The sequence below is a fragment of the Limulus polyphemus genome, unplaced genomic scaffold (assembly GCF_000517525.1).
Source record: "Limulus polyphemus unplaced genomic scaffold, Limulus_polyphemus-2.1.2 Scaffold1359, whole genome shotgun sequence".
NCBI lineage: Eukaryota > Metazoa > Arthropoda > Merostomata > Xiphosura > Limulidae > Limulus > Limulus polyphemus.
Genome location: NW_013666969.1, coordinates 162417 through 183771, shown reverse-complemented (window position 1 = coordinate 183771; position 21355 = coordinate 162417). Strand labels below are relative to the sequence as shown.

Here is a 21355-nt window from a genome sequence, read left to right as displayed (position 1 = left end):
TATATATATATATATATATATATATATATATATATATATATAGTGTTTAAAAACCTGTTTTATTGTAGCAATTTCCTAATTGTACCATACAGTATCTGAATCCCCCTTATCAGTTATGGTGACATGTAAAATGAATATAGTAGCCCTAGAGATAACTGTTAACACATAACAGCTATATAATATTTTTATGAAATTTACCCAAGTATATATATATGGTAAAATAAAACTGATTTATTGTTTATGTCAATATTCACAGTATGAACTTAATTGTCTTTTGTTTCATGAAAATAGTTTTAAAAACAAAGATTATTATAGTTTATATGAAGAATGTATACATGAAGAAAACAGCATGAAAATAATAAGTACTTAAGATGTGCCCTCATATTAAATACTCTTGCTATTGAAACAAGTCATTTAAAATTCAAGAAAAATAACAATGGTGGTTAAAAGGTTTGGTATGTTCAAAATAAATCTTTATCTCAAAAATCTATATAAAAGTAACATGCTATAGCAAAACCAGTTTTTGACAGTGGTTTTCATATAGCAACTAGTACATTTATTATGTAGGTTGATGATTTCAACAACAACATAGACTAATGTAATTGATAAATGAGTAAGAAATATTTCCTAATAATACCTTCCATGAACACTTGTAAAACTCAATTTCTTAGAAACTCTCCTGATATCAATTCAACATACCTGGCTAGCATCTACAGTCCAGTTATCATCCACAATAAATTTGTAAAGATACTCTCCCTCCAACAGATCTTTAGTTAAGGAAAACTTCCCTTCGCTGATTAAAAAGAGAAAAAAACTAACATGTGAAATTATCAGTAATCAGTTTCTCACACTACAGTTTTTACTTTGAATTCTAACCTGAAATCATTTTTAAGAGATTATCCAAGATCAAAGATTTATTAGAAGTTTGTAACTTGACTAGGCCAATAATAATGTAAATATCTGTACTCAATTTGGTATCTTTTTTTTTTGTAAGTTAAACATTACTTAAACCAAAATTATCATCATATTATTTTAATGCTTTGTTAATTTGAAAGGATAAAATGTTTGAGTATTACTCACACAATCTATAGAAAGTAAGAAAAAGTTGTTCTTCATTCAATAAAGCTTTAGTTTGATTTTATATCATTCAAAAATCACTAAAACATTTTAGGTAACAGCTGTACTAAGCTGAAATGCTATTTTAATAAATTATTCTTAACTGATATGTATGCCTCACTTGCTTATTTACTACAATCAATTATAGAGGGATAATTACACTTCATATAATTAATTTCCAGCCATTTTACAGTGCAAAGCAACCACATTTAGACCTATGGCTGAAGGTGGAGGAATTGACAAAGGCTTTCCAAAGGAATTGTATGACGAAATTGTTGAATGATTTAAGTCCAAAAGACACAATAAACTTCAAAAACATAAGCATTCAGTGGTCTTCACAACAATATATACATAATAAACTTTATGCAGTAGAACATTCAGGACTGCAACAGACTCAAAAAACACATCCCAAGCTAATCTGGAGCAACATTCTCATCCACAAGATGAAGGCTACCATTAACAGAAACTTCTCATTCAAAAATCATTGCATTTAAGTTGGGTATTACCTTGGTATCATTAATATGATACACAAGGATTTGAAGATGACAAGCTTTCTGTTTTGTCTCAAAAACAATGCCTGTTTAAATATGAAAGATGGCCAAAAATTTGAATTCTATCAACCACGTTTGACCTCATACCTGTGAAGTCACCTGATGCAGTTTCAATAAACTTTCAGAACTTTAGTCTCGTTAAATGTGGTCTTGAAAGCTGTTGTCCAAGTACAGTAGAATGTTTGCAGAAAGTTTGACAATGTGGTCTAAGAATAGCATTATAGTCTTTCACCACAGACTTCAGTGTCAGGCAATAATATATAACCATTACCATCACACTGTGCAAGACTAACAGTGGAAGACTTATATTCAAGGGAACACAGAATCTGGAACACCATTCTTATAGAGTGTGGTTAATCCTCAATAATAACTGTCTTCAATATATATGTAACTCAGTATAAGGTTTTCCTGAAGTTGATATAACTAAATCAGAGTTACATCATAATTTTATCTTTCTAAATTTCCAAATGGCACAAACAATTAACATTCCTTTTTCTTTGTGACTAATTTTGATATTTAGAAACAAAATCCAAGATCTATGGAGAAAAACAAAATATAAAGATCTTTCCTGTATCTAACTTGTAGTTAAAACAGCATAATTTGTTTAAAAAATTATATTTTTACGTTTTTGACAAAAACAAACAAAAGGCTAACTATTTTACTTATAAATGACAGCAGCTTTCCCTGATAGAAACTTATATGATACTTTTATTACTGAATAAATTATTCATGATAATTAGTTACAATAAACAATCAATGAGACCACAAGATTAAGTTTATATACTTATTTCTAAAACAACAATCTTTGCAAGTTTGAGAAGATTTGAGACCTTCTGAAAACTTTATAAAAACGTACAAATAACTGAATTGTCTTACCTACCTGTTAATAAATAATTTACAGTCTGGTATAAATAAAAGCAAAGAGTAGTAAAGACTTCAACTTAAAGAAGACTTTACATATGTCCTGAATACCAGCAAGCATACCCTTTTGATAGTATCTACCTCTATGATATTTACTGTTATTTAAAATTTGCACATTACCTCATGACTCTTTGTAAATTTAACTATATTCATACCCGCGCAAGTTAATTTTTGCTTTGTTTCTCAGTAATACAGAAAAATAATTTAAATGCTCTAGTAAAGCTAGATGGTGAAACATGGTGACTGGAATAACAGTACAGCATTTTACTGTAACTCTTAATATTGTTACTTCTCTGTTCGTTTGTTAATTTCCAGTAGAAATTCTGCCCGAGAAACTTCAGCGATACAAGTCCTTTCTTGAATAAAACTTGTTTATTCTTTTTCAATACAACTTTGCAATACACTTAATTTCGACAGTCACCTTAACTTAAACACACGCTAGAATTCACAATGATTCACGCACTTTACCTACGGCTTGACTCGATTGTCTCTATATCTCTCTGTCTGCAATTCCATTATTGCCGTCACTTTATTTGCCGGCTTATATACTATAAAAGCGCACGTCTAGCGAACGCTAGGATGTTCGACAGGTTCCTCGATCTTTCTAGAACTCCAGCGCATGCTCCCAGTGTCTAGCGACTTCCGCTGTCGTAATAATATTAAGCTGTATAAATACATTGTTTGCATTTAATTTAATCAAAAATGATAGTGCATCCTTAACATTATATCATTACAACTTTCTACACATAAATAAAATTATACCATCTCAAACACAACAGAACGTCTCAGTTCTTACAAATAAAATTACTTCTCAGAACGTTTAGATCAACCTTAATAGTAAGTTTGTCTACCCTGAGCAGTAAAAACAGTTTTACAATGTCACCGCACATGCAATGAGAGTAACATAAATATTTGGGTTTGTAGAATGGGTTTATGAATGTAATTTAAAAACTGTCTTTCCTTCATTTTTCTCTTTATAATTAAATTACACTAATAAAAATTATTCTTCTATTGTGGCTGTCTTAAGAAGAGGTATAATAATTATTGTTGAGAAAACTAAAGGATAATCCAATTTATTGTAAAAATATAACAAATTTTGATAGCATTATAACAGAGTTGGCCTTAATTTATTTTACTTTTATAAAAAATTATGTATAATTAAGAAAGAAATCAAAGCAATTCACCGTATAAGTTTAAACAAAAAAATAGATGTAGTTAGAATGAATATAGGGAATAGCATAGTTATTTTGAGCAAAGAAGATTAAGTAATATTCACAGTAATAATGGATAAAATTAAATTTAGAAAACTGGACTTTATTTAGTTTATATCGTGTAAGTATTAAAGTAAGTTATATTTAGAAGCAATACTTATGACAAGTTTGATTATGTAACTGTTTACAAATCATTTGTTTTTCTCATTGCTTTGAGTGAGTATTGTTACATCATAACATCTTGTAGTTTGTAGAAAGTTCTAGGCCTCAGTCAGGCAATATAAATATAACCATAACAGGCAATTTCTAAAGTGAGTTTCTCAGCTTGTATTGTAATAACAGAGACAGAGATGAAGGGTGTTCTAAAGTAATTGAACCCGCCTGTGTGGACTTTGACAAAAAAAAAATTTAAAGCTCTGGATACAAGTGTGATAATCAATAATGTAACAAATATTTGTACACACATTTGACGACTTGTTCTGAATATATTATTTTAAAACAAATGGATTGTGTGCTGTCAGTTTATTGTTGAAATTTGTCACCAAAAAGTCACACAAACCTACTATAAAGAATCTGGCCCTATAAAACTTGACAGTTGGAGTAACTAAACAAACATCCTTGTATCAAGTTTATGGTGTTTTTTTTAGATCTTGATACTAGTAACTATGGTTATCATTTAGAAACAGAAATATATCATAAACTAGTCTAAACAGGATTGTAAAATCATGTTGACAGTTTTATATGTTAGATATAAGGTCCATTTTATAGAGCCTGTCATATTGCCAGTGACTATCATTATTTCATTAAGAAATAAACAATATTAAAAATGTGTTTTTTAAAACTGGTTTTCACCTATCAGTACTTAACATTTTAAAACAAAGTGTACATCCTTGTAAGATAAAATGAAAAAATATCTTGAAATCAAACTATCTACAAATTTCAAAGTGTATAGTTTTAAATTCAGTATTGAGATCTGACAGTTTTTTCAAGATAAATGGCAGAATAACTTCAGCACTACTATGATATGTTGTTCTCTAAGTGGGCAAGATAATGTGGGATCAACCATGCATCATTTAAAGCAGCATCTACAGCCCAGTACTGATAATTCTTCAAACTTTTAGACCAAGAATGTGATGGGACTGCATATGAAACAAACTCTGATGTATCATGTTGTTCCAACAACAAACAAAATGTAAGAATAAAAAAATAAAAACTTTGGCCATCAAGAAGCTTGAACCAATCAATTTTAAAATCAATCATTCTCACTTTTCAGAAAGTTTCCATGGGTCATTCCAATTGTTGAATGTACCCGAGACTCCAACCTCTTTTCCTTCTTGTTCCCAAACAAATGTGGCAGGGAAAGTTGCCTTGCTTCTTGTTTCACTTATGTCACATGCAGGCTCACCAATGATCTATGGAAAGTCCAATCAAACTGATGAAAAGCTAAAATATATCTAACAAACTGTTTAACTGTATTTATCACAGAGGTTCTAGGAACATAATTACCAGTGCTTGTACTTCAATCACAGAGCTAATAACGAAGTGTCTGAAACAACATGCACCTTTGAACCACCAAATGGTATAATAAATTATATCTAATTTAAGAAAAATGTACAACCAAAGCTCCCAGATGATAAATCTGAAAAATAATAATAATAAATAGATAAGACTAAACAGATTTACATTCAACAGCAGCTTGGATATACAAATTTCTAGAAACAAAAATAAAAATTCTGTTTTGTAACAGTACAACCCATACAAGTGTATTTACAATAAAGTTTCAATTCATCTGTATAAAGAATGCCACCAATACATTTCAGTAGATGCAATTTTTTATTTGTCTTGTTTACGCAAAAAGCTTAACATTGGGATATCTGCACTGTGCCCATCTCTGCATTAATCTCAAAATATGTGTTTTATAAACTCTCAAGCTTGCTTCCTATTCTTTGAAGGACCCATTCTATGCTACTTGTACTTTATCTACTGTATCACACAGTTGGTTTGGATACTTGCTAGCTCAACAAATGTATAATCCCATAAGCAATACTTTTGTAGGCTATGACTTGTTTAAGACTTAAGACATTTGTATTGGTTTTGGCTAGAAGAAATTCTTAATATCAAGTGATCAGCACATGACAAATAATGATTAGAACTTTCTTCAAAGTATAGGAAAGAATTTGAAAGAGAAAATTAGCAAGTAACTGGAGGTTGGTTGTGAGCTACAACAGCTTTGAATTCTATGTTTCCAAGGCTATATATTTAATTGACTGTTCAGTGTTGCTTATAAAGTTAAGCCTATCTTTAGTTCATCAAACTATGCAGGTTGTAAAACTTGTAGTCAAAGAAGTAAAGCCCTTTTATTCTCATTAAGTTGACTGGACTTTGCCTTATTTTTAACCAAATAATCTAAAGAACCCACCCAACAATATTAACCATGAAGCAGCATGCATTCTTCTGTCAAAATCTATAAGTACCTACCCCAAAAAGGGTACATATCTATCTTTATTATTAGCATGATTCTTAAGTATTATATTATGATTGTCGATATTTGCTTCAGCACTGTAATTTTTATTTTCTTTAAAATACAAATCATTTAGCAGCAAACTTGATTATATGATAAATTACCAAAATAAGCACAAACACATGGAATCCCTAAGTAAAGGAATGTGATGTAAAAGCAATTTGTACAATAAGAAGACAAGAAATAAATGAAGTAAATTTATATGACCATTCCAAACAAATGGTACTACAACCATCTTTTGAAAACATTACTACAAAAGAAATACATGCGTTTTACTTGTGTTTGAGACATTTTAATTATGCTTATTTACTGTCCTCCTCATGGTTTTATCAGGAAGCTTATGACAAGGTCAATAGGTTAAACACTGCATTTTCTATGGAACCAAAAGAAAGAAGGAACATCAAGCTAAGTTCAATATATGTTATTTGTAAAAACAAAAAAGAAATAAGACTAAAAAATCTTAAACTAGCACTTTAGAATACAAAAAAGAATTACAATGATATTCATACACTCTCATATGTACTTATTGGGAAAACAAAAAATTAAAATAGCTTAATTTTCATGAGATATAACAAAAATAAAATGGTAAAACAGTACACTCTAGATACAAGCTTATAGCAAGAAATAAAGAGCAATAACAGAAAATTAATATACTTGAATATAAACTTTACAGAAAAGATATAGTACCTGGATATCAGTTCCATTTTGTACACCATTTTCACTTGTAACCTGTTCTTGCTGAATTTCCTCAACATTACTTTCTGACAAAGGCTTCTTACTTACAGTGTTATCACTCTCATTTGTCTTTTCTTCATATGTTTCTCCATTTGTCTGAGTAACAATTTCCTCTTCCTTCTGTTTTTCTTCTTCAATATCTTGACTCTTACATTCCTTTATCTGTTCTTTTATTTCATATTTTTCTTCACTGTTGTAAGTATCTGCTGGTTGTTCTTCCTTTAGCTCTTCTTTAGGTTCTTCAGCCAGTTTTTCTTCAACTTGTTCTTCATGAACTTCATCTGTAATGATACCTTTTTCTGTAGGTTTTCCATCAACTTCTACTGTAGGGTCTTCATAGGATTTCTCTTCCACTTCTATACTGCTACATTCATCTGTAAGTTCTACAGTGGGTTTCACTACAACTTCTGTAACATTACTTTCTTCTGTATGTTCTGCAGTGGATTTCTCTTCAAGTTCTTCTGTACTGATAATTTCTTTAATTTCTACAGTGGGTTTTTCTTCAAGTTCTTCTGTACTGACAGTTTCTTTAATTTCTTCAGTGGGTTTCTCTTCAAGTTCTTGTACAATATTACTTTCTTCTGTAAGTTCTGCAGTAGGTTTTTCTTCAACCTCTGTAGGTTCTACGTTAGGTTTCTCTTCAAGTTTTTCTGTAATGCTACTTTCCTCAGTAGGCTTCTCTTTAACTTCTGTGATAACACTTTCTTCTGTAGGTTCTACAGTAGGTTTCTCCTCAACTCTATCATCTTTATGTTCTTCTGTAATTTCAATTTTTTCTAGACTGTTTGTTTGCTGCTGTTCTTTAGAATTCTCTTGAGAAATAGAAACTTCTGTGGGTTTTTCCATGACTTCACATTCTTCTTGAATACTAGGGCTGTCTTCAAGTGTCTGATCATGTTTTTCTCCTTCTGCAGGTGCCTTGTCTTGTTGGGATGGTTCTTGAGCAGTAGAAACATCAAGTGTGACTAAAGGCACTTCAGTGGCAATGGCATTTTCTTCAGTAGTAACATCTTTCTTAGTTTCTGTAGGTGCAGGTGATTGAGCTTTAATCTCGACAACTAGTTTTTCAGGTTCTTTATTCTCTGTTTGTGAAGGAAGTTCTGAAGTTGGTCCCACTTTTTCTGGAACTTCATCAACAGATGATGGCTCTGTTGCTTTAGGTTCATTTGGTTTTGGATGAGTATCTTGATCTTCTGTATTTGGTTGTGTCTTGCTTTCTTCAGGGATAGGAACAGAAAACTGTTCTGTCAAGTTCTTTGGGGTTTCAACATCCTTTTTATCACCATCAGATTCTTTGTTTTCTTGATCTCCCTTTGAATCTGTTGCAAGCTTCTCAGTTTCAGCAACTTCACTTGGTTTCTCTTCTTCCACTTTGGCACATTCTTCAATCTTATTCTATAACAAAAAGTACTTCAAATATTATATATATAAGTATAATTAAAGTTATTATGGTGACATCAATGCTTAAAATAGATTTTTAGATTATATTTATGAATAACAATTCACACACACACACAAATATACATGTTCTATTAAGCTAGTATTGACTATCAAAATATTAGTACCCTCTTGAAATGGAAGCGATTACCATATTTTTTAAGATTATCAATTAAGACCTTGACCAAACTCCTGCCTTTCAATAATATTAAATGACAGTTTTCAATTTTGCAAAAATATTTTAAACACGAAATCAAACCACCTGTTACTTTAAACATTTTTCAACTTAAAGTATATATGAGAAAGCAAATTGACAGAATTAAATGAGAGAGAAATACAACTGAGGACAGGAAAAAAGGAGAGTACTATTACTTAGAAATTAAATGTATATCTTTTGTCATAAACGTTAGTCAAAAATGCTGCAATCTACATTAAAAATAGAAAGTCCCCACAACTTGGATATGTGGTTAAGTTATGCCATGATAGTAGGAATAATGTAGGTATATTATCATAATCAATATTCTAACATTCAGAACTTTATTACATCATTATACAAGAGTACAAAACCATATCAGGACAGAGAATATTATACACTTATACAGAATACAGCACTGAAAAAGTTGCATGGTTATAACCTAGACAATGCACTGAGAAGATTATATTGTTATACAGAGGACAACACTGAGTGTTATCTGTATATACAAAGAGCAGTAAAGAATGGGTTAACTGGATACAGAGAAAGCAACCAAGTAAGATGTGGTTGTTAAACAGCAGTTTAAACAACATTAAGATGGTTATATATTATCAAACAGCGTGATACTGAAAAAAATATGGTCATATAAACAGCAATACAGAAAACATTATAATGTTAGCAAAGGGAAGCCCACAGAAATTTATATGGCTAACAAATATGTAGCCCAGAGAAAGTTATAGTACTAGAAAGAACATCCAAGACAAGAGTATACACAGAATGTCTCAGGTTAAAAGCTATATTGTATATACAGAATACCACAGGTTAAAAGCTACATGTTATAAACACAATGTCCCAGTATTATTAATAGAATGTCCAGGCAAGTTTATATGCAGACCATCCCAGCCAACCCTACTTGGTATATACACACACACACACACACACACACATATATATATATACAGAGAGAGAGAGAGACAGAGAATGTCCTAGAAAAGTTATTACACAAACCAACACAAAAAACATCACAGAGATGGTTTCGTACAGAAATTTCATACAAGAATATAAAAGGGAAGTCCAATCAAGGTTATATGGTAATGTGAAAAGTAGCACACATATATTATATGTTTCCATCAATTCACAGATACAGTTTAGATAAGATGTTATACAAAGTCCATGACAAGAAGATGGGCATGTGATGAATGACAACCATGTCTTGATGTTATTCCATTGATAAAACAATAAACAATAATACAACCAGTTCTATATTCACCATTAACATTTGTGAACACCTTCACTCATCGTATGTGAAACAAATTAAGTTTACTCTCAACACACTGTTCCTGATATTGTTAACTGTTAAGGATTAACAAGAACAGAGATAGTTATTTTAGAAGCAGGAATAAGATATCTGAGAACTCTGCAATTACTTTGTGTTAAGTAGAAGAAATGCAAGTCAATTTAAACATCTCTAATTTAAATGGTCTGATATTATTAAATTTCAGATTTTTAAGAATATTATACTTTGGTACTTTGATTTAAGGACCCCATAATCTTGATTTTTCCAAATTTTTCATAATAATTTAAACTGTTTTGTTTTAAGATATTTTTTTAATAGTATAAACAGTTAATATGTTCAAGGTTAAGAAGTTAGAATGAAATGTCAAACCAATAACTTTTAATAAGAAAACTAGATCTGAATCTTAGAGCTTACAGATATTAAATATGTCACAATGTTAATTTATGTAAAACAGCCTAAATTAATAATGGAATAACATTACAGTTCAAAAGATATACAGGATGGATATTATACACAACAGTGAAAAGACCAAGATTAAACTGAAATTAAATACTGAAATAATTCCCAAGAAAGCCATCTCAAGGTTAGTCATCCTACTGCTCACTCTTTGTTCTTCACTAACTTAACACGTCAACAAGAAGAAAAGGATTGTATTACTACAATGTGTAAACCTTGAACACTTTAGGGATTTAAAACTATCACTCAACTATACCTTGCAACTAATAACTTCCCTGCCTTTCATAACTGGATTTAATGCGAGAACCTTTGTGGAAAAATAAATTTCCAAAACTTTATGGAAAATTTTAGCACTAGTACAGTTATAGAATTTTTACTGAGAGGCTACATAAAACTAGTTACAGATCTAAAGGCATTTTCTGCTTAACAATCAAACTAAATGAAGAAATGATATTCAACAGTATTTAAGAGCATAATACAGAAACAGATACTGCTGTCTGATTCAGTCTGGTATATTACTTCTCTCACTTCACCAGGAGTACCTGAACATGCATTATTTATAGAGTTCTCAATATAACAAATCAACGAATAAACATTATAATTTCTGTAGAGGTATACACAGCTTGTAACTTTTAACTACATAAAAAAAAGAAGAAAGACACAAAACATTATTTAAATCTGAATTATTTTATATGCTGGTTATTACAGTAAGTGATTAAAATCAATAAAGAAATTCTGCTATATGATCATTGTGTTAAATTCACATTTATTCAAGATGGACAGATCCTACAACAGAATCACGGAAAGCAGGCATATTCTCATGATGGAGACAAATATGCAAACAACTACAGTAGTTTTGTTTCCTAACATAACCTGTCAGCAGCCAATAGGACTGAGAAACACAAGTCTGACAGTACAGAAGTTCAAACCATGTAAATAAAACAAGGAAACTATACTAGGAAAACAATAACTTCAACAATAAATACTTCCTGACTGCAGTTCAATTACTCACCACCTACACACATTATTGTCCCATCACGTTGTCACCCTCTTATATATACCAGACTACCCTATATCTAGTAATCTCCCGACAATTCACGAAGGTACAAGATATTTCCAGAAAGCAGGGGGCGTGACACTAGTCACGTGACTTCGCTGATGCAACAATATTCTCAAATAGGCAAAACTATTACCAATATTATCAACTAGTAAAATAACTAAAATATTACAAAATGTTACATGTGCTTGTAACAGCTATTAAGTAGGTTATAATTAAAATATTATTTAAGAAATATGCAATCTGTTGCAAACATATATTGCAATTTCCAACAGAATGTAATTTAAAATTTACTGAATTAGCATAGACCTATCAAAAAGTAAGCATTGTAACAGTTTAAGCTTTTTTCATTGTTTTATTTGTAGTAGAGTAATGTATTATATTTTGAGACATTTTTCAGTGGTGTACACTTCAGAAATTCAACCGAAAACAATAAAATATGATAATTTATTATATTCAATGGTATCTGACTAGACTGAAAAACCAATGGGAAAAAAAAGCTTTTGAACATTTTTTCCCACTTAACCTATAAGAGTAATAAAGAAAAATAATCCTAACATAATTTTTACATAATGTTTTATGATTACTGAAGTAAGAATGGGGTTAAATGTTATCCTATTCACAAATCTGGTTAAATCATGCTTTTTTTTTTGCTCACTCTCTGCATATATTACACAGTTTACTTGTGTTAAAAATAAATGCTTCTGAATAAAGTTGAATTTTATAAGTACAAATAATTACTATAATTTTTTGAACCAACTTACAAAGACTTCTTACCATCTTTCTTCAAGTTGGTGCCAAAATAATTGGATGGAATGAGAATTTTCTTAAGTATACACATTAAAACTTAATATACCACTTAAAAACCTAATAAAGACAATAGTTAGTCAACCAGGACAATGCAACTATAAACAAAGTTGATCAACTTATTCGTAATGATAAACCTGGCACTGCTTCATCATTCACAGGTTTTAAAACTGTTTCAAAAGCTAGCTTGTTAACAACACAAGGTAAAAACAGACTGTTGCAGCCAATCAGAGCAGAAATATGTTGTAATTCAAGAAACTATAAAGCTGGTCACAACAACATGTTCTATCACAAGACTGTGACTCACACCTCACAGAGCTCCATCCTGTTCTCATGAATACCAACCTTGAATCTTCAAAAACTAGTCATTGGACAAGTAATTCACAAACAATTCTAAATTCTTACCTTGCTAGTATCATAAAATAAATAACAAGATAAACAAATAGGCAGGCAGGCTGTCCACTGCCATTGACAAAAAATAAAAGATAAAATACAAATTCTAAAATAAACGTTTTATAGGCATCTCAATTTCCAAAAAATGTCATGTTTTGTTTTTACCAGTAAGATCCAATACAAATATTTAATACTTTTCACTGTAGATATGCTTTGTCTACATACAGTCACAGGAATTTTGATAAACTATATTTTAAAACACAACTTAAGTTTGCTTGACCCACTAGTTATCATTAGCATTAAGTACCACTTTAACATACACAGTTGTTGAAACACTAATTTTCTTAAGATACACATTTATGGTATACATAAAGGCATTGAGAGATGACTGGTGTCTTTGGCCCCCAAAATTTCTAATTCATACAAAACTAATTTTGTATGTCATGAATGAAATAAAGTACTTGGCATGACAAAAATAAAGGTTTGTAAAGCTCATATCATGGGCACAGAGAGGTTGGGTTCCTGGTGTCTGGGGTGCCCATATTTTATAAAGAAAATTTTTTCTAGCTATAATTTGACATATTTGGCTAAGTACAAAAAAGTAAAACTAACCATACATATACTTGTAGATGGCTGTCATGTTGCCAATAAGGAAAAATATTTACTTACACATAATTTGAAAGAATGCTCTCTGGAGAAGTCATATTTATCACTTTCTACTAAAAAGAGGATAATGCATAAATGTTTGTAACAAGCATGCACTGACACATGCCTTGTTATACGTTTGTTTAGGTACAAGACAAAAGTACATACTGTAATAAATTTACAAGGTCATTTTATTGCCTTGGAGTTAATACACTGTAGATGCAGTGAGTGTTAATGCCTATTATATATGTATATTAACATATTCTAGATAAAGCTTGTTAACTAACTGCGAATGGTGTCTCTGTAATTGCATCTATAATGCCTAATGCCTTAAAATTTAATCACACTATACAGTTGTGGCACCATTTTTGAACAATATCTTGGAAAGGTTTTGCCTTTTAACAAATATTTGTGACATAACCACGGATGATTGTTCACCATATACTCAAAATAAAGCTATATTTCTGTGTATGTAATCTAATTTTGCTATTTGAAATTTTGCAAATGTTTCTATTTTATATTCAACAATTTGGTAATTATTAATACAAAGTGAAATATTTATTAAACAACACATACATGTCATAAAATTACTTATTTTTCTTTGAGCTAAACTAAATCAAACAAACTAGCCAACTGTTAAATACTAAATAAATATACAAAGCAGTATTACTGTGAGTTTAATCTAAAACAAAACAAAAAAGATAAGTAAATCATATACAAAGCAAAATCCTATTATATAGTAAAATAATTTCTCCATCCCTAATGCACTTGTCACAAATGCTTTTGGAATAAAAAACTAATGGTGACCCACTTTTTCTTACTCTGGCTACATCCCTAGCTTATATAAAAATTTAGTCTACATTTAAAAAAAAAGGGCTTCTAACATACTTCTTTTAGGTAATATATGCTCAAAGGACGGCCAAGTAATAGTCTATTAAACAGTCAAATCTGAATGATACAAATTATGTGAAAACCATTTTTCTATTTATAAATTATGCTGTTTAACATATTACACTTACAATGTAACTTTGACACATGTACTGATACTTTAATTATTTCATAATTATATATATTAAAGCCCTGGCCAATAATCATGATTGCAACTTACCAAAGTTGGATAGATTAATCTATTTGGTTAATTTATACTTATTGAAAGTAATGCTTAATTCAGATTGTCACAAAAGTATTTCAAAACACAAGTTTGTTAAATTAACAATATACCAAAATTTAGATAATACCAATCAGCTGGAGGTTAGCATTTTCCTACACTGGAAATGTATTTCCAATAGATACTAACCTCCTCTCACAAAAATAGCTTTTCTCGAGTAGCACTGCCCTCTATCGGCGTCAATTTTCAACGTATTCCACTAACCTGCTTCTGCATATCCACATGTAAATGATCATGCAGCAGCTCTCCACCAATAGGAGGAAAATACCACTCCTTTCATAATAAGCGCTTTCTTTACATCTGCACTAGTTAATCTCTTCAAGAATGGTCAGAAGACCTACATCATATGTCATTGGAAGTGGGGAGGTTGGGTGGGAAATGTGAGAGGAGGTAAGTATCTATTGGATATACATTTCAGTATAGGAAAATGCTAACCTTTGATACAATATCTTAACTATGCTCACAAAATAACTAGAATCCCAAATTGAACTTGTGGAGGGCCAATAATAAAATCATCTGTCTTTTAAAAGCACCCAAAGAGAAACCAGGAGGTGTGGAACAAAAAGAGAAAACATCACACCTCAGTGGGAGACTGCACCACATCTGGTACAGGTATACTCTTGGCTTTTTTATGACAGTGTCACAAACATAAAAGGTAGAAAATCATGAAGGAATCCCAGAATATGAATGACCAATGAATGGGACTCCAGGGTGTTGAGTGGCTAGGGTGTGATAGACTGTAGTGGTACTTCTACTTCCACCAACACCAGGCAGTATCTGGAATGGTACATCAGATCCACAGTAGGTAGAGGATCACCTCACTCTTCACCTTGAAATGGGAATTGATAGGGAAAACATGCTTCTGTACCAAAATCTGTCACTACTTACATGCATTTCCAACAAAACCAAAACCAGATCCGCCGGGAACCAACATCCAGCAACTGGTAGGAAGAGGGACTGCAAACTTGGGGTGCATCTACAGTACAAACTCTGGCAGCAGTGGGCAGTTGTCATCCAGTCCACAGTAGGAGGAGGGATATACTGGCCAGCACACATGTAAGAACTTGTTTAGCTGGACCATCTCCAACCAACACCGGACCCACTGGGAATGTACATCCGGAGGATGGCAGGAAGGAGGAATGTCATAGTAAGAAAAAACAATTGGTCAGATACATAGACATGAATATAGTGTAGTGCTACAATGAAAACCTGGCAGCATCTGGAATTGCACATCAGGTCTGCAGTAGGAAGTGCTATATGCCAGTGACACTTGCAGAACACCACTGCTCTACTCTCAACTGAGTGGTATGATTCATCACTCAGGAGTTAAGGCCTCCATGGTCCACCAACCCAGCAGATAGGAGCTGGTAAGTGGTAAGCACTCCCATACTCCACTAGAAGAAATGGGGAAAAACACACTGAAGAGTCCGGAGGACAGCATCACCGGAGATAGGTGACCACGAGACCCTATTTTGAAAAGCAGAACTACCATGTCAATGGAGTCGACCAATCAAAATCAGGCAGCATCTGAAATTGTACATCAGGTCCATGGTAGGAAGACTTAATACCACAGAGCAGCAGAGATGGACAGTAATTTCTGTTTGCTTTATTCATGTAAGTCCATGAGTGTACAGTCTGGGACAAACATATTTATGAAGCAAAAAACCACTAGAGAGACAACTACTAGCAGCCCTACAGTGATAACTGGGATTGTACATCAGATCCACAGTAGGAAGGGCTACAATGTAATTGACATCAAGCATGGATGTAGGATGGACAGTGGAGATTTTCAAAAACAAAAGTATACCTAGTCAGGCTCCATTTGCCACAGAGTAGGATCCATAATACAAAAGCAAAGAGGGCCCCTGAAAAAGTAAGAACAATTTGAAAAAAAAGAGCAACCTTTCACAATACCAATACAAGAAATTTAAATAAAAAGTAAAAAAAAAACTAAGTCAGTAGTATAACTGAAAAAGTCAACAAATCTATGTGCAAAAACCAGCACATATGTACAGTAGTACTGCCAATCAAGAAGTGATTAACAAGTTCAGATGTGAAGAGAGCACTGGTTACTATAGGAGTGGTGTTGCATTCCTATTGGTAGAGACATGCTGCATGACCTTTTACATGTGGATATGCAGAAGTGGGAAGCAGAAGGCTAGTGATGTGCATTGAAAATTTATGCCAATAGAGGGCAGTGCTAGTCAAGAAAAGCTATTTTGGGAGAGGAGGTAAGATATCTTATCAGAAGTAGGATGTTCTAAAGACAGGGAAATTCACCATTTTAAATTGTCCTCAAGTCACATCCTGGAACTTATGTAAGCCTAATGCTAGTTTACAAGTCGCCTTGTTTTTAGACCCAAAAAAGCTTATTATGTTTGATCTAAGAAATACTTTATGTATAATTAATAACTATTGAAATCATTTCCCCAAGAATTCATCAAGGTTTATTTTTCAGCAAGTTTTTAATAAATAATAATAAAAAATTCAATGAGCTAATACACATAAAGCAAACCTAGGTTATGAAGACAGTTATATCAGAATTTATGACGTTAACTAATGAGTATCCCAAACTTGTATGTTTTGCAGCAACCTAATAACCATTCAGTATTTTAGTGGAACTTTCTGATCATATGGAGAAATCAAACAAGAAATATTAATTTTTTCTTCTAAAATGACTTCCTTAATTAAACTCACATTACTAAAACTGTAAATGCTATACAGTTGGAGTAGACTGACATACTGCACTGGATAAATTTATTGTTTCGTGAAGTTTTTTTTCTTCAAATAGTACTTATTTTTATCTCTTATTTTGTCCTTGTCATTTTTCTTTTAACCCTGTACCTTACAAACAAAAGAATTACAGATAGGTAATTGCTAATTGAACAACAAAAACTTAAGAAACATTATTTACTTTCTTCTACAGTGGTTAATACGTGTTATTTTAGAATGATAACCTTTACATTTTCACTAATTACATCTGATATCTACAAATGACAGCTATATAGTTAACAGTTGCCAGTCACAATAAAATCAAAATAAGTATTTTGAGTAGGAAGATACATTTCCTACAGCAACATAAACTAATCACGGGTAAACCTGATTTTCAAATGTTTAATGTTGCAGAAATATCTCAATTTAAAGGATAATAGTTCTTAACATTCTAATAATACATGTACATATTAATATATGGAATGGTCCATGAAATTCTCTGAAATGATATATGTTTACTTTATTGTTAGTTTTGTAAAGGATCTTGTACGAAACAGAAGGGGACAATGAAGACAAATTCAAGATGGTATAAAGTATTAAAAAATTTCACACCTATCGTATACCTCAAAAGAAAATAATAGTAGAAAAGGAGCATCTTTTCAAGATGAAGCAAAAGCCATGTCATTCAGTCGATAAGTCTCTAACAGATTTAAAGAACAAAGCTAATCATTGTGATTTCAGGCAATAAAAAGATTTGATGAGCAGAAGTTGATTAGTTGGAGGTTTATTACATAGTAGGTCTCAAAAGAGAATGTTACATGAAGGCGACACTTTGAATCTAGATGAAGCTATACAAATAGCAAGAGTAATTTAAACATTTAGGTATACATTAAAATATATTCAATGTTCTCACAGCACATGAAGAATATCACAAGAAAAAAAGAAAGAAAACAGAATGTAGATGACTCCAGAAAATAACACACGAAAATGGACAAAGAAATGTGCCAAAATATGGGCAGTGTGGATACAAACATCATATTATATGTTCAGTTATAGAGGAAAAATGTAATAACTGTGATAATTTTATGGCAAGATAGTATATGGCTTCATGATACAGAACATGATTTAGTAATGGCAATATCAGAAATAGGCAGAATTACTAGACTAAAATTAGAAAACGATAAATGTTTACTCAAAAGTACTGAGCTTACATTTCTGGAAAAAAACCTACTGATAAAGAAGTAAAACCCTATGAAAGGAAAATTCAGGCAACTATGGAAGTGCCTAAACCATCCTCGAAAAAAGAAGCTTCAAAGATGTTTTGGTATGATGTCCTATTCAGGCAAATATATACCAGGTTTGTTAACAAGAATAGGAACCTCGACAACTTCTTGATTGGAAAGTGGATGGACTATGGTCACATAAGAAGGTGAAAACATTCACGATTGAAAGCTTTAATTTCCTTTAGACCAGTCTCAAAATATGTTGATTTGAATGAAAAAATAAATGGCAAGCCATGACAGTCAAAATGAATTAAAGGCTGTGTTACTTCAAAAAGAGGATGACTGTTGTTATCTAGTATCATATGTTTTGAGAGCTCTTGCAAAGTCAGAGAGTGATTATGCTCAAATTGAGATACAGTATCTGTTCTGCACTGGAAAAATTTCAATAGCTCGTGTATGGGACTTTTTCAAATTAAAACAAATCATAAGCCATTAGTATCAATATTTTAAAAACCTCTAAATGACACTCCACCAAGAATAAATTTTCTAGAGACTACAGAAATATGACTTTCAGTTGACTTAAACTCCAGAAAAACATATGTTTACTGCTTCTCTGGTATCATAAGGAAGAGACAAGTGGCACAAAAAAGGAGATACATTCTTATATTGAAGTTGTAGTTTCTTCAGTACAAGTATAACACTATTGGACCAAGTCATGCAAGAACTGACAAAGATCATTTTGAAGGGATTGCCAAACAAAAATCAGTAACTACTGGAATTATAGAGATAAGCTTACAATCATTGATGGTCTCCTCCTCAAGGGTGACAGGGTCATTATTCAAAAGTAAGAGCTAAAATGTTACTTAAAATTCATACAGGACACCTTGGCAAAAGCAAGATGAGAGCTAGAGAGGTTATGCTTATGCCTAGACATATTAATTACTGTAAAAGATTATGTAAACTATTGAATCAGACAAATAATTACTGAACTGAAATGTTAAAACATCCTATCTTATATGCGACAGACATTGGCAAAAAGTAGCCACCAATATACTTGAATTTCAGGTAAATGACAATTTACATGAGGACATTTATTCAAACTTCCTAGAGGTGAGTTTATTACCAAGTAAAACAAAGTCAAGCAGTAACCATGAAGTATATTTTCTCTAGAAATGGATTACTTTCACAAGTTCCAATGGTCTGTATTTTAAAGTTTTTGATAAGAAATAGGAACTTCATCATAAGATATCAAGTATTCAAAATCAATTGGACTGGCAGAAAAAACAGTAAAATTGTTAAAAACACTTAAGATATTTTAGCTCATAGGACTGTCACCAGTAAATAGTTATTTACCTTTTCAGTTACTGTTTAATGGAAGAAGTTTAAAGTCATATCTACCAAATCTACCAATGGAAAAATCACTATTAAAAACAATAGAAGAAAACTGTAACTAGATGAATAAGAAAGATGCAAAACAGAATTATTATTACAATTAAAATAGCCAGATTGCCATCTCTTCATGATAATATGGTTTCAATATGGAATCATAAGAATTCAAACTGGAAAGCAAAAGCTAGAGTTCTGGAAAAAGTGGCTCTGAGGTCTTACCTGGTGAAAACAGAGTGGAACTCAAACAAGGCATAACATAATAGATGAAACCTACTATGTAAAACAATGAGAGATTGAAAAAGCAAAATTAGAAATAACTTACAGTCTGTAATAGACAAAAGAACAAGACTTTAATAACACTTCTGGACAAATGCAAGAAAATCCTCATATGTTACAGAAGACTGATAACACCAAATGTACAAACAAAAACCAGAAAAGACTCACAGAAACAATTTAAATGAACAGTGTTAAAACTATAAACTTTTAAGTAAATCTTTAAGGTGACATAAACATACAATGGGTTGATTTTATTTAATAATAACTTCTAGTTCAGGTGTGGTAACTGGGTTAAAAAAAAATTTTAGCCTATTATTTATAATTTCCATGCAATTGCATATCTGATTTTCATTTAAGAAAAGGGGGATATAATAATGCATGTATTATTAATATAAGAAATGGTCCCTGTAATGATACACATTTTATCAGTAATTTCATGATACTGGTAGTTTCTTAAAGGAAATGTATGTGAAATGTATGTTCCCACATCTGGAAGTTGAATAATACTAGTATTAATCTGGTAAATAGAGGCCATCCTAGGTATAAAACATGTTACTAACATAATATATAAACACACATATATAAAATAAAAACTCCAACATCTTGATTTGGTTCTTATTTCATTAAGCATGCTTCCATCATGTAGGTGAAGATCTAATAACCACTCTCTCAAACTTTATACCTCCATTACTAACATTTCACTTGTGCTTTTATTGAAGTTTAATAATTCTAAAATTATTTATACTTAAGTGAGATAAGCATAATATGTGACTCATCTCCTAAAACATTTTTACCCATGTAACATATGTAAATTCAAAATTCTAAGTAATAGTTATATATAGCTAAATATTATATGGAAACAACACCACAGTTCTCTAAAGTATAATGATATATTGTATATGACTAAGTTTATCCAAAGTCCACTAACACATTACCTGTGTTTCTTCAGATCCAACTGCTCCATTGCTTGCAGCTGCATCTTTCTTGCTTTTCCTACGCTTAACTTTCTTGTCTTTTTCTGGCTTTGGTGGACTAGTGATGTCTGCCTTTTGTTTACTACCCCTTTGTCCCATCCTGTACTTATTTCTTTCAGAAATGTCAATCACAACCAAAACTGCATAAAATAAAAAAATCAGACATTATTTAAACAAATATTTTATTTTTTAAGTGTTGTGCTGCTACTAAAATTTTCAGAAATGTCAATCACAACCAAAACTGCATAAAATAAAAAATCAGACATTATTTAA

At 31.4% G+C, this 21355-nt stretch overlaps 1 protein-coding gene across 4 annotated transcripts in view; it reads right to left on the bottom strand.

Annotated features, from left to right (window-relative positions):
- LOC106463249 (zonadhesin-like) overlaps positions 1-21355 on the bottom strand; it is a 63620-nt gene that overhangs the window by 3603 nt on the left and 38662 nt on the right. For 3 of the 4 annotated variants that reach the window (XM_013923254.2, XM_022390691.1, XM_013923250.2), the window contains exons 2-5: positions 21044-21222; positions 7008-8450; positions 5066-5211; positions 700-793 (exon numbers count right to left, since the gene is read on the bottom strand). In XM_013923254.2, the coding sequence (XP_013778708.1) occupies positions 700-793; positions 5066-5211; positions 7008-8450; positions 21044-21181 (1821 nt within the window). In that variant the 5' untranslated portion in view covers positions 21182-21222. Of the gene's footprint in view, positions 1-699; positions 794-5065; positions 5212-7007; positions 8451-12272; positions 12480-21043; positions 21223-21355 lie in introns of those variants that run through there. The other variant, XM_013923255.2, reaches the window with a different exon arrangement.